This window comes from Phycomyces blakesleeanus, assembly GCF_001638985.1.
Source record: "Phycomyces blakesleeanus NRRL 1555(-) unplaced genomic scaffold PHYBLscaffold_5, whole genome shotgun sequence".
NCBI lineage: Eukaryota > Fungi > Mucoromycota > Mucoromycetes > Mucorales > Phycomycetaceae > Phycomyces > Phycomyces blakesleeanus.
This window is the reverse complement of record NW_017265138.1, coordinates 329,815-343,538: the sequence shown is the minus strand read 5'-3', so window position 1 is coordinate 343,538 and position 13,724 is coordinate 329,815. Positions and strand designations below refer to the sequence as shown.

General features: G+C 34.9%; 4 protein-coding genes across 4 annotated transcripts; 3 read left to right on the top strand and 1 right to left on the bottom strand.

The window, feature by feature from the left end:
- Positions 1-1,055: 1,055 nt before the first annotated feature.
- On the top strand, positions 1,056-2,847 carry PHYBLDRAFT_122815 (CCHC-type zinc finger transcription factor; the record flags this gene model as incomplete). The annotated part of the gene is made up of 5 exons (XM_018428891.1): positions 1,056-1,214; positions 1,450-1,593; positions 1,674-1,743; positions 1,915-2,356; positions 2,632-2,847. Coding segments are annotated over exons 1-5 (963 nt in total), but the record flags the coding sequence as incomplete, so codon positions are not given.
- A 1,958-nt stretch (positions 2,848-4,805) lies between these two features.
- Positions 4,806-6,341, top strand: PHYBLDRAFT_63199 (hypothetical protein; the record flags this gene model as incomplete). The annotated part of the gene is made up of 6 exons (XM_018441083.1): positions 4,806-4,903; positions 5,001-5,256; positions 5,369-5,465; positions 5,531-5,835; positions 5,909-5,995; positions 6,078-6,341. 6 exons carry the CDS (start codon positions 4,806-4,808, stop codon positions 6,339-6,341), a joined length of 1,107 nt encoding a protein of 368 aa, XP_018294632.1.
- Positions 6,342-7,970: 1,629 nt separating this feature from the next.
- PHYBLDRAFT_122810 (hypothetical protein) lies at positions 7,971-9,765 on the top strand. The gene is made up of 4 exons (XM_018428890.1): positions 7,971-8,104; positions 8,319-8,939; positions 9,165-9,243; positions 9,345-9,765. Exons 1-4 carry the CDS (start codon positions 7,994-7,996, stop codon positions 9,473-9,475), a joined length of 942 nt encoding a protein of 313 aa, XP_018294631.1. The 5' UTR covers positions 7,971-7,993; the 3' UTR covers positions 9,476-9,765.
- Positions 9,766-11,499: 1,734 nt separating this feature from the next.
- On the bottom strand, positions 11,500-13,488 carry PHYBLDRAFT_142106 (hypothetical protein; the record flags this gene model as incomplete). Its single annotated transcript, XM_018430740.1, has 8 exons — positions 11,500-11,644; positions 11,763-11,853; positions 11,979-12,075; positions 12,135-12,308; positions 12,407-12,547; positions 12,655-12,816; positions 12,998-13,090; positions 13,222-13,488. 8 exons carry the CDS (start codon positions 13,486-13,488, stop codon positions 11,500-11,502), a joined length of 1,170 nt encoding a protein of 389 aa, XP_018294630.1.
- Between the last annotated feature and the right edge of the window lie 236 nt (positions 13,489-13,724).

Here is a 13,724-nt window from a genome sequence, read left to right as displayed (position 1 = left end):
AAAAACACACTTGGTGTGGACAGACTATAAGTTCAAAAAAGGGACAAAATATTTTGAAGCACTCACCAATAATACAACTCACATTTTTGCCACTTTTTTTTGGAACTTTCTGTCCACACCCATTGTAAGACTTTTCGAACGTGTATATTCCGCTCTTCGCCTTTAACCAAACTCAAGGATTTCTGAAAAGAAAGGAGGGAGTTACAAATTCAATAAAGGTACCTTCCTTTATATCAATCCTCGGTGCATAACTGTCAAGAATCGATGTGCAAGTAAGCCAAGATATGCCCTTTCAACTCTTGCGGTTACACTCATAGGTCTAAGCTTTGTTATTTTTGGTGCCGTAACCCTCTCCTTTTCTTACAACGTTAACAATCTAACAGCTGAATATTATACAACATTAACACCTGACTTTTGTACAAGAAAGAGACGATTTGACAGCTTACGTTGCAGCTCTGGAGGTAAATATCATTGTATGGCACCAATACCTGTATTAATTTATATTTTGTCTGTTCCCCCCCTCCTTTTTTTTTGTTTTATCGTCTGTATGTTTATATGTCTACCAGTCTATGTGCGTGTGTGGGCTTGGATATTAATTCCTTTATAGATACTATTCTTTTTAATAGAATATTCTAGAAGCTCAATATATATACATAAATAATGGCTAAAATAAAATAAAATAAAAAAAAAAACCATTTTACAAAAGGTAAGAAGCAGCCATAGATGCCCTGGAGCGGATAAATGACGTGGCAAATAAACCGTCACAATTGACAAAAGTTTCGTCCTAGTCTGCAACGCTCGATCGCAAGATGGCATCTTGACTTGTTCAATGTGGACACCAACAGGTTAGGATTAAGATTTGATTATAGAATAAAGATTAATGACCCCCACAAAAAAAAAGAACTACGAATGCAGAAAAAAAAAGTATATACAAAATCTAATCCTTGTTCTTTTTCTTCTTTATCCTTGTTCTTTTTTTTAAAAAAATTTATAACAAAACAAAAAATATCATCAACAACAAAAAAAAACAAAATTTATTATTACTGTTATAACAATAGGTACAAACGTGATTCCTCTTGGAAACAAGAAGAGACGCTACGATGGACAACATGATGAGGAGCCGATGGATCAGCCCTATCCAATCAAGCAGGAAAGCTATTCATTATTGGCTTCTGAAATCAACATGAAATCCCATGTACCCCGTTCTCCCATAGGTAAAAAAACAAAACAAAACAAAGAAAAACAATTGCTTTGTGCTGCTGTTTTACAATTAACTAGTCTGATTCCTTAATTACTATTGGCTATTTACTTTTCATTGTGAAATAATAATAATAATAATAATTAAGCTATCTAGCATAAGAAGAATAAGAATAAGAACAATTCTTTTAGATATGTATTTTGTATTTGTATACTAAGATTATAATTTTCTTTTTTTTTCTTTTTCTTTAGCACCTGATAGTTCTACTAATGGCGCTGATGGCGGAAGAAGAAAGAGAAAGAGTCGATGGGGTGATGAGGATAAAAAAATCTATATTCCCGGTGTACCCACAGCTCTACCAAAACTTAGTCGTGACCAGACTGACACCTATGTGTGTAAGTAAACACATCTCGACTACACCATATATATATATATATATATATAAATGTATATTTATTTTATTTTATTTGATCAGTGCAAATTAGACTGGAAGAAATCAACCGTAAATTGCGTACTGGAGACTTCATTCCTCCAGAGCGTGAAAGGTAAAAAAAAAAGGGTTGCAGTAATCATAAATAATTTGATGTTCTTTCATAAAATAATAATACATATTAACCCGTTAATTTCTCTCTTTTTCTTATATATATATATATATATAAACGCACATAAATACGCATATGAACAATCCATATACATACATGTGTATAAATCTGTAGATCTCCTTCTCCTGAGCCCATCTACAATGCAGATGGTAAGCGTGTCAACACCCGTGAGGCCCGTTATCGCAAGAAACTCGAGGACGAACGCCACAAATTGATTGACAATGCGATAAAGAATATTCCTGGCTTCAAGCCTCCGCTTGATTACAAACGTCCCAGCAGACTCCAAGAAAAGGTCTACATTCCAGCCAAAGAGTTCCCCGAAATCAACTTCATTGGTCTCTTGATCGGTCCCCGTGGAAATACTCTCAAGGGAATGGAGTCTGATTCTGGAGCAAAGATCAGTATCCGTGGTCGAGGTTCGGTAAAAGAAGGAAAATCACGCACCGATGCTGCCTCTAGTTCAGCCCCCGAAGAAGATCTCCACTGTCTTGTCATGGCTGATACCGAGGACAAGGTCAAGAAGGCTGTTAAGTTGATTGAAAAAATCATTGAAACCGTAAGTCTCGGAATATATATCTTTATACAAAGAAAGAAGGGAAGAAGAAGAAGAAGAAGAAGAAAAAAGATTAGTAAAAGCAGTAGTAAAAGTAGTAACTAGGGAGGGTGGAGATTAAATACCTAAACATACACACACACACACACAAAACAACAATAATGGTAGAACAAATTGCGTGTGTATGCATGCATACAGAAATGAAAGACTAACAAATATGTACTTACATATCTATATGCATATTTTTCTCTCTCTCTCTCTTTTTTTTTTTTTTGTAGTCTGCTTCAACACCTGAAGGTCAAAACGAACTTAAGCGCAACCAACTCCGAGAATTGGCTGCACTCAACGGAACTTTGCGCGATGATGAAAACCAGACTTGTTTGAACTGTGGTGCTATTGGACATCGTCGTTACGAATGTCCCGAACGCCAGAACCTTACTGTTAGCTTGACATGTCGCATCTGTAATGGCCATGGCCATACTGCACGTGATTGTTTGCAGCGCAACAACCCTGAATATCTCGAGCAGGCAAGAGAGCGTAACCAGCAACTCGACAGCGAATACATGAACTTGATGGCAGAACTGGGTGAGAATGTACCTGAAGGACAAGGCAGAGAGCCTTATGATGAAAGACGACGACAAGTAAGTCTAGAGTTCTTTTTTTTATTATTATTTATTTATTATTATTATATTATTGCTACAATTTTAAATGCACAATGATTTATAGCATAGCATGTCTATTAATTTACACACCCATAAACATACGCACACATGTATATAATACATATATTAACTGGTATTATTATTATTTTAAAAAAAAATTGTGTAGTTTGGTGATCGCGGTAGTGCCCCGGTTGGTAATGGCGGTGGTGCCGGAGCTGCACCCTGGCAAAGACCAGCACCTACAGCAGCAGGTGGAGCACCACCATGGCAGAGAGAGAGTGGTGCGGGTGGAGGTGTTGGAGTCGGTGGAGGTAGCGGTGGTGGTGTTAGTAATGCTCCATGGGCAAAGCCTTCTGGTGCCGTTGGTGCTGGCGGCGGTGCCGGTGGTCCTTCTGGTGTTAGTGACGGTGGAGCACCTGGAACTGCACCCTGGGCTAATCGTAGCCATGTCTCTCCTTCCGGTGGAGGCGGTAGTAACACCTATTACAGACCTCAGTACGATGGTCAACAACACCAACACCAATCACACCATCAGTCACACCATCAGTCACATCACCAAACCCACCACCAACAGCAGCAACCGCAGCAACATCACCAGCAGCATCAACAGCAACAACAACAGCAACAACAAGATCCCTATGGTTACGCTGCCTACGGCTATGCTTCATATGGATATAATGCTTATCCAGGATATGAAACCCAAGTTCCAACACCATCAGGATCAGCTCCTTGGGCAGTAAGTGCATATTTATTTATTTATTTATTTTTCTTTTATAAAATTAATTAATTAATTAATTGACATTTGTATCTTTTTGATTTTAATTACTTTAGCAACCTCCTGCTGAAAACACATGGACTCCTCCTCCTCCTCCTCCTTCTGAGCCTGCTCCTCCACCACCACCTTCCACACCTGCTCCTCCTCCACCCCCTCCTCAGGATTAAAAGAAAAACCTAACAAGCAAACAAACAAACAAACAAACAAAACGCAAATCAAAAAAAAATCAAAAAAAACAAAGAGGTGTTTATTAAGAATGATATTTTAGGATTAACCCCAAAGAAGACCACAAAAAACAACCACAAACATATATATGCACAAACACACACAAACACAAACACACACAGAAAGAGAAAGAAAGAAAGAAAGAAAGAAAGAAAAGGTAGAGACGTGAATATTAACTCACTTTCTTTATTCCTTTTTTTTCATAATCTACATTATTTTTATACTATATTTTGGTTTTCATTTGTTTCTTTCTTTCTCTTTCTCTTTCTCTCTTTTATATGTATATTCAACAGTAGTCTGGCACTGGTTTCTATCTTTATATATATATATATATACGCACATTTAACAAACATACTTACAAATACTTACACACTCAAGAAACTAATGAGAATAACAAAGGTGGGGAAGTGCGGGGGCTAACATACATGAAGGTGTGCCTTGTTCAAGTCACTCTACTCACATAAAAACTCACATACATAATTGATATCATTTGCTGTTAATGTTAAACATTTTCTTCTTTATTTGTCAATAGCTTGTCCTATTGTGTGCGTTTAGTAAATATTCAAATATTCAAATAAAAAAAAAAAAAAAAGAATTAATTAATTAAATTAATATGCACACTCACAAATGGTCACAAAAAATCTCGCTTTGTACAGACTGTCAAATCTGAATTTCTATTCACACACACACACACACACACACATTATATATCCAAAATAAAATATATATATATATATATATATATATATATATATAAAGGGAGAGGCAGTGATAGAGATATTTTGACATTATGCCAAAACTAACATATGGCAATACATTTGAAAAGAATACATTCAGTGTGATCGAACTTCATTCCGAAGACCTTGTTCGAGCATTTGAATCTGGAAAGTACGATGTCACAAAGATTACCATCATTACTATTATATATATATATATATATATATTTTTAAATAATAATAATAATAATAATAATAATAAAATAAAGTATTACGATCAAAGGACTTGCCGAAGAAGAAGCAGTACTTTGTACAGATGCAGCAACTTATATTGTACGACAAGTCAATACATCAAACTCGATGCTTCTTGCTCTTCCGGAATCAAACAATGTAATAAGCGTTGTTGACGATCTGTCGAGTTCGATTGAGTTGATTCCATGTATTGCTCGTCTTCAACGCATCGATTCTTTACTCAGGGACACAAGCTATGCAGGTCATCATCGTGAATCTAGCCTGACAGACAAAGTAAACAAGAAGAATATATATATATAAACATTAACAAGTGATAATATTACAAGTCTTGTTATGATTTTTATTTGTATTTAATAATAATAATAATAATAATAATAATCTTTAGACTTTTTACACTTTCAATGATTTGTTGTCTCTTGTTCAGGCCAGTGAAGCAGAGTTGAGACGAGGACTTGAAGAAAGATATGTATTTGAATTGAATGGTAAGAAATGAGCATTAAAATTTAGACTATATACATACATTCAATACATAAATATATATTTGTAGGATATTGCCGTATTGTGGATCAAAGCCATTTGCATCGTTTGATCGATGTCCTTGTGACCTACTGTGTTCTTCAAGACATTGATGTAAAGGCAATTCCGGTCGATATTGCTAAGCAGATGATCCAGGAGGGTGTCCGCCAAGATGAAGAGTATGCGACTGGACAGATCCCTGATCAGGTTGTTTTGGCATGTCTGAGATCCTTTGCAGCAGATCCAAAGTTTGGTTTGGACAAGGATAGTGTTGTTTGTCTTGATGAAAACAAGGTCTGCAGTTTCCTTGGACGATTTATTCTGGAGAGTGAAAAGGTATGATTAGTACCTACAAAAACAACAATAAAGAGGTATTGAGATGTTTGCTCTATACTTTAATATTCTGTAGGGAAAAGAATGGCTGTACGAAGATTTTATGGAAGTTTGGACAAAACTTACACCAGACGTGTTTACGCCTTCATTGGAAATGTTAAAGGTAAATCAAGACAGATTAGAAACTTCTTCTTTTTTTTTTTTTAGTATACGATGATTAATGTATTTGTTTGTTCGTTTTGTAGGGGCTGTATATTTGTAATGAGAGAGTTGCTGTTCATAGAACTCAGGTTTATGTGTCTTACTTTCCAGTAACTGAATTGTCTACTGATCCTGCCCAGCGATTTGCTGCCCTGTTTGCTGAAAAGAAGCTTTGGTCAGTGGATGAAATCAAACCTTATATTGAAGATCTTGCTTCGGATAGAAAGAAGCAAGAGGGACTTTTACTCAAGTTCACTAGAATCCAAAAGACCAAAAATAAGATATTCCATGGTAGTCGAGTAAAATAAAATCAAAGTAATAATATTGAGCGCACGGACTACTTTTTTTGTATTGATCTTGGAGTAAATGGGGGTCTTTAAGTCCAACCCGTATTCCTCCGTCAAATTGACTTGGGTGTAACCTGGTAATTATAACATTGCCCGAGAAAAGAAAAAGATGTGTCCCTGGAAATAAGGTGGATTTGTGTATGCGGGTAATCGAGTACAGAGTCTACTGTCAAAATCAAAATCAAAAAAGTCAAATAGAATTCAGCCCGCTCTTCTTTACTATATAGCTTATTTTATTCTATTTTATTCAACCCCTCATCTATATCTAAGGACATATATACAAAATTCGTTGTAAAGGGCCAATGACAGGACCCTTTTTTTTATTTTTTTGGTACTCCCTTAGACAATATGCTTCTGGAATCCTCCACATCTCCTTTACACAATAACCCCAAATGTTACGGTACTTTAAATTTTATTTATTTTTAAGCCAATAGATTATCCGTATGTATATATAGTCATTTTCTTTAAACTTTTTTATATATATACTTCCCCCCTCCCTCCACCTGTCTTATCTGCAAACAAATACACAAAAGCATTAATTTTAATTTTATTTGCTCTTTAACTTTGAATAAAGTTTATTATAAGTAAAAAATAAATAAAATAAAAGGATCATTTTTTATTTATTTATTGATCGTACAATAACAAATACAATCACTGTAGAAAATGAATGACTTGCAAATGCCTCGTCATCCTTTTTGTATTTTATTTTTATTTTCAGCTCATATATTATTATTTGTGGAATACTGTCCACTGTACTAGCCATTTCTTGGTGATCCTTTAGATATTCAAGTATTTGACATGTATATATATATATATATATGTGTGTGTGTGTGTGTTTATAGCTAAAGATAGTTGGCTGTGTAATAGTGAGTCAATGATTATTAATATACGTCGCAATTTATTTATTTATTTATTTTTTTTAAGAAAAAAAAAAAAAAAGACTGTACAAAGTATGAGTCAAAGAAAATGATCTTTAGTAGTTGCGATTCGAATACGTCCTGACTTGCGATATAACAAGCACAAAAGAATCAAAGTCTATAGATTGTTTATTTATTTTTTGTATAGTGTAATGATGTTATATGTATATTCAATATAAAGTAAAAAAAAAAAGCTGATGAGATTTGCGACTTTTATGCGCAGATCTAAATGGCAAAAATAAATATAAAAAAAAAATATGGCAGAGTGGAAGGGAGAATAGAGAGGGGGGGGGGGGTTTGCAAGTAGATGGACTGGGCATGTGTCGTGACTCACACAGCCCAAAAATTCTATACGAAAAATATATAAAATAAATAAAAATAAGAAACCGTTTCACACAATCACGTGCGGTTAAGCCTTCTATTGGTCTGATTCCCCTTTTTCTTTTTTTTTTTCTTTTTTATACAACCACACATAATACACATAGCAATTTTTATTATCTTTTGGGTTTTTTTTTTGTTTTGTTTAACTTTTGGTCGGACTTTATTATTGTTTTGCCCGTCAGAAAATAAAATAAAATAAAATAAAAATAATTTTTTTTTTAAAAAAAAAAATTACATATAAAAAACAATCTTTCAAGCAATTCACAGTTCCATCTGTTTTTTTATTTTATTTAACAAATCTAGAAAAAATAAAAAATGTCTGAGAACTTCTCCGTCCCTGCTAACCTCCACACCAAGGAAGCCGCTGCTGATAACACTGGCAAGAACAACTACAGCATCAAGGCTGGTTTGGCCCAGATGTTGAAGGTAATAAAAAGAAACTTTAAAAAGAAAAAAGATGTATTATATACTTTATATACATATATACAATAGAATAGAATATATTTATTATTTTGGGAATAAAGATAAAGGATAAAAAGCCAAAGATCTAATTGTTATATTTGCTGTATTTGTGCCTGCTTATGCCTGCCTGTCGTATCATATCATATCATACCATATCATATTGTATTGTGCTTTTTAGGGTGGTGTTATTATGGATGTCATCAACGCTGAGCAGGCTCGCATTGCTGAGGAGGCCGGTGCCTGTGCTGTCATGGCATTGGAGCGTGTCCCTGCCGATATCCGCAAGAACGGTGGTGTTGCCCGTATGTCTGACCCCCAGATGATCAAGGAGATCATGGCTGCCGTCACTATCCCCGTCATGGCCAAGGTCCGTATCGGCCACTTTGTCGAGGCTCAGATCATCCAGTCCATCGGTGTCGATTACATTGACGAGTCCGAGGTCCTGACCCCTGCCGACGAGTCCAACCACATCCTCAAGCACAACTTCAAGATCCCTTACGTCTGCGGTGCCAAGAACCTCGGTGAGGCTCTCCGTCGCATCAACGAAGGTGCTGCCATGATCCGCACCAAGGGTGAGGCTGGTACCGGTAACGTCGTCGAGGCTGTCCGTCACATCCGTACCGTCACCTCCGAGATCCGTCGTGCTTCCTCCATGACCGACGAGGAGCTCTACGCCTACGCCAAGGACCTCCAGGCTCCTTACGATCTCCTCAAGGAAACCGCCCGTCTCGGTCGTCTTCCCGTCGTCAACTTTGCTGCCGGTGGTGTCGCCACCCCTGCCGATGCTGCTCTCATGATGGTTAGTAGCAACAGGGACTGTTTTTTTATTATTATTTTATATATATATATTTTTGGGATACACATGTGTACACATGTGGGTTATATATATGTATATATGTATATATGTATTATAACTTTTTTTTTCTCTGTTGGTTTTGGTGTTGCTGCTACAAAAATTATTGGGTTACTAATATTTGTTAATGCTGCTGGTGCTGCTGTTGTTATAATTATTATTTTTATATAGCAATTGGGCTGTGATGGTGTCTTTGTTGGTTCCGGTATCTTCAAGTCTGGTGATCCCGCCAAGCGCGCAAAGGCTATTGGTAAGTAAAGAAAAGATATAAAGATATAAAGAGAGAGAGAGAGAAAAGATCTATTCTGTTTTCTTTTGCTGTGATTCTTATATCTTCATAAAAAATAACAGTCCAAGCCGTCACTCACTACAACGATGCTGCTGTCCTTGCCACTGTCTCCGAGAACCTCGGTGAGGCTATGGTCGGTATCAACCTTGATGAGTTGACCGAGGAGCAGAAGTTCGCCAAGCGCGGATGGTAAAGAATGAGCCTTTTATATATACACACTTTATTCTTTTTTTTTAAAAAAAAAAAAACATACATATACATATACAAGACACACTTCTACATTTTTTTTTAAAAAAAAAAACACACCCACACACACAAAAACATGTATACATATATAATATCATATACTTTACTATAATATATTATACACAAGAGAGAGATAAAGAAGTTAAAGATATATAGATAAAGAAAAGAAAAGAACAAGAGAGACCCCTTTTTTTTTATTTTGTAAAAAAATAATATATATATAAAAACTTAATTATTAAACAAAATGAATCGATAACAATTGGATGATAATTAATGGTGGTGGTGATCAACAAGAAGTATATATTTATGTGGGTGGTAAGATGTGTGAGCATTAATAATGTTGGCCTGTAGTTTTATTAGTATTAAAAAAAAAAAGAATCAATATGTCTTGAACAAACTCTTAAACAAACGTCACCCTTTGCATAAACGTGCATACGCCTAGAAGCTTAAAAATAAATACAAATAAATAAAGATAGAATGACCGAGACAAAAGAGGGACGTGTGAGTTTTTGCATATAAAGAGGTCTTTTTCTTTCTCTTCTTTCTCTTCTTTCTCTTCTTCTTCTTCGTTAAAGTTATATTTACAATCAAAATAACAGTATGGTTCAGTACATTCCTCGTGGTCCTTTCTTTATAGTCTCTCAGGTAAGTAACTCCTTTTATTCTTTTTAAGAAAGACAGACCTCAGACAAGATGTTTATTGAAAACTATTATATATATATATATATATTAGCTCAATGGAAAGGTTATTGATGTAGCAGGGGGTTCAGAAAAAGACGGTGCTCATATTGTTGTCTGGGAGAAAAAGGATGAAGACAATGCAAACCAGTAAGTCAAACAACAATAGAAACATCTTATTATCCCAAGGTTCTCATATATATATATGTGTGTGTATAAAGGTTGTTTGAATATCGTAGAGGTTTCTTTATCAACCTCAACAGTGGAAAGGTTCTTGATGTCAAAGGCGGTCGCATAAAACACGACAGTAAGTTTTTGTTTTTTGGCTGATGACTTTATATTTACTGTATATCTTGGGATCTATTGCATTGATCATATCAGCACACATCATTCAATACTCTCAAAAGGATACTCAAGAAGACTCGGCCAACCAAAGCTGGCTGATTGATCATGAGGGTTATATCCATACTGCAGCTGATCCTACTCTGGTACTTGATATAAGGTACATCAACAGTAGTTTATCTTTTTCTATTTATTGATCTATTGATGCATACTTGTCTGTAGGGGTGCTAGTGAAAAGGATGGTGCCGAGGTTATTCTCTATGAGAAACAGGAAGGTGAAGAGGCATCTAACCAGCGATGGGATCTTGTAGCTCTAGAAGAGCTCTAGAACTTTATTATTCACCCCTTGATATTCCAATAAACTCAGTAGCAAGCTCCAATATATAACTCATTGTGTTATGTTGTTCTGTGTGGTGTGGTGTGGTGTGGTGTGGTGATGCATAATAATAATAATAATAATAACAATAATGCATTCGTTCATTTGAAATCTATGTATTTTATATGGTAACCATAAACCAAACACGTAAGCAATGATCACACATCTTATTGATGATATTCTACATGTACAAATGTATTTGCTTGAATAGATATATTATATACACACTGAAACGAAGAAAAGTGATGTACAGAAATATATATATAAGATAGAGAGATACAGCAGTAATGATAGTAATAGATTTGAACCAGGTTTTGTAGTGTATGTACGTGTGTGTGTATGTGTTGTATGTTGTATGTGTTTTGGTTTTGTTATGACAAGAATGAAACGTACACTCGCACATAATCACATTACTTTATCGTATGTGTGTATGTGTGTATGTGTGTATGTGTATGTGTGTATGTGTGTATGTGTGTATGTGTATGTGTGTGTGTATGTGTGTTGGATATCTTGAAATGAGTGCAATTAAGTAATACATATATATCTCTTGTCGATAATTATCCTTCTGTTACTGTTCAATAGACAGGACTTGTCATTTGGTGAGCCAGTAGTGAACTTCCTAATGAGCTCTGTTCGTTTGACAAGGGGGACAAAGGCCTTCGACAAGTAGGGCATGTAGGTTTTGATACATGATGTTGGATCCAAGCATGTAGACAGTGTCTAAGAGGTTTTTTTTTTAAAAGAAAAAGAAAAAGAAAATGATATAGAAAAAATGAGTGAGCAAGTAACGATTAGATTTGTCAATCGATATTTCCTAAAGTATATATACTCTACTCACAAATGAAATAGATGGCCACAAGCCAACTTCTTGGCTGTCTTCATCTTTTCACGACATATTGCACAGTCATCATTATAGGCTGCTATTTCTGCTATTGATGCATGAACATATCTATATACATATCATTAGTTAGCTATATTATATATATATATATATATATATATATATAGAAAACTTGCCTGCTTCTGACATAGGAAAGTGCTCTCCATCGCTCACGGTGGATCTGTAATTTACTGTGCAAGTTTTTCAAGACACTTCTGACATTCAGCAAAAGTACGATATCAACCAAGCCAAACGAAATCCCATGCATCCACTAATTGTTATGATTAGTATCATTGTTGTTGTTGAGGTATATATGAAATTATAAATTACCAGCAGTTGAAGGTATTGTAACAGAGTACAGCCTAGGATCAATACATCGGCTGCAAGTTCTGTGTAGTAACTGATGATTCTCTTGCTTTCAAAGCCATTTTCACGCCATTGATCCAGCAAATGGGCAAAATATTTCGTCATGACCTGTACTGTGTCAAGAACGACCGGTAAGAACTGCAAATGAAACAACAACAACAAAAAAATTATTGATATTACAATTCACATTTTGTTTTAATACATATAGATATAATCAGGTAGATAGGATTACTTACCTCGAGCGTAAGAAAGGTAATTGATGCAGGGAAAAATACAAAGCAGCCTAAATACCATGCAATACTGCATGCAAAAAGGACGCTCAGCAGACCAGCAATCTTGTAGTATTGTACTGGAGAAGTATAAGCCAATGTAGTGAGCTACCAATTTTTGTTAAAGAAATAATATTAATAAAACCAATACAATATATATATATATATATATATAGCTTATAGTCAATTTCATTTTTCCATTTCTTGATTCTTACATTGTCAAATCTGTCTCTACTCAATAAACTAAAGATTCGCATAAATCCCAATACTCCAACCCACATTGACAGCCTCAGGATGTGCCTCCAGACAGGGTCCATGACAGCACCAATGAAGATGATTTTGAATAAAAGAAAATTCAACATTCGATCATATATGTGCTATTTAATATTAGTCATATACAATTTATATATATATATAAAAGGTTGTATTTAAATTTAAATTTAAATTTGATTTGATTTGATTATTATTATTATTTGATACCAATAGTAAAAAGAGTAAGTAATTGAATTTATATATTTTTTAAATGAATGTTTATACAAATCATTAACAAAAACTAACCTGGCTCTCGGTTGGCCACAGATCATCAAAAAATAAAGCAATTATTGCTCTTCCAAGAATAATCGACACACACACTGCCATATTTACATGAAGCTAATAAATGCACAAATAAAATAAATAAATAATTAAATAAAAAGGATATATATATACAAGAGAGAAAGAGAATAATTTCTTTTCTTTTTAAAATACATTATATATGGTGTATACATTACCACTAGGCTCACTTTCTGTGTCTCAATATAGCCGAAAAAAGCTGACAGATAACTGCTACAAACTACAGTATCAGGCTGTCCGAATAGTCGAAAGGGAGGTTGATCGGATTCTCGGAGCAGCCGTACAACGACATTCATAGTGTCAATATCAGCAGTCGAATAACATTCATTCACCGTATTCCATGTGTCAGATTCAATAAATGAACGCAATGAAACGACGAATGCTACGATGAATGTGATAAATGAAACGGATGAATATACTAGAATGTCACTACGCATATGTGAGAAGAATATATAATAGAAATTATGGTAATGGTAATGGTAATAGTGATTATAGTGGTAATAATGGTATTCTATTGTTGTTGCTGTTGTTGTTGTTGTTGTTGCTGCTGCTTTTGGTTGTAGAAGGTAATTTTATTAATAGTTGTACAGAAAAAAATAAAATGAAAAAAAAAAGAAGAATAGAAGGAGAAAGAAGAAGCAGAAAGAGAGAAAATGTGTGTGTGTGTTGGTGG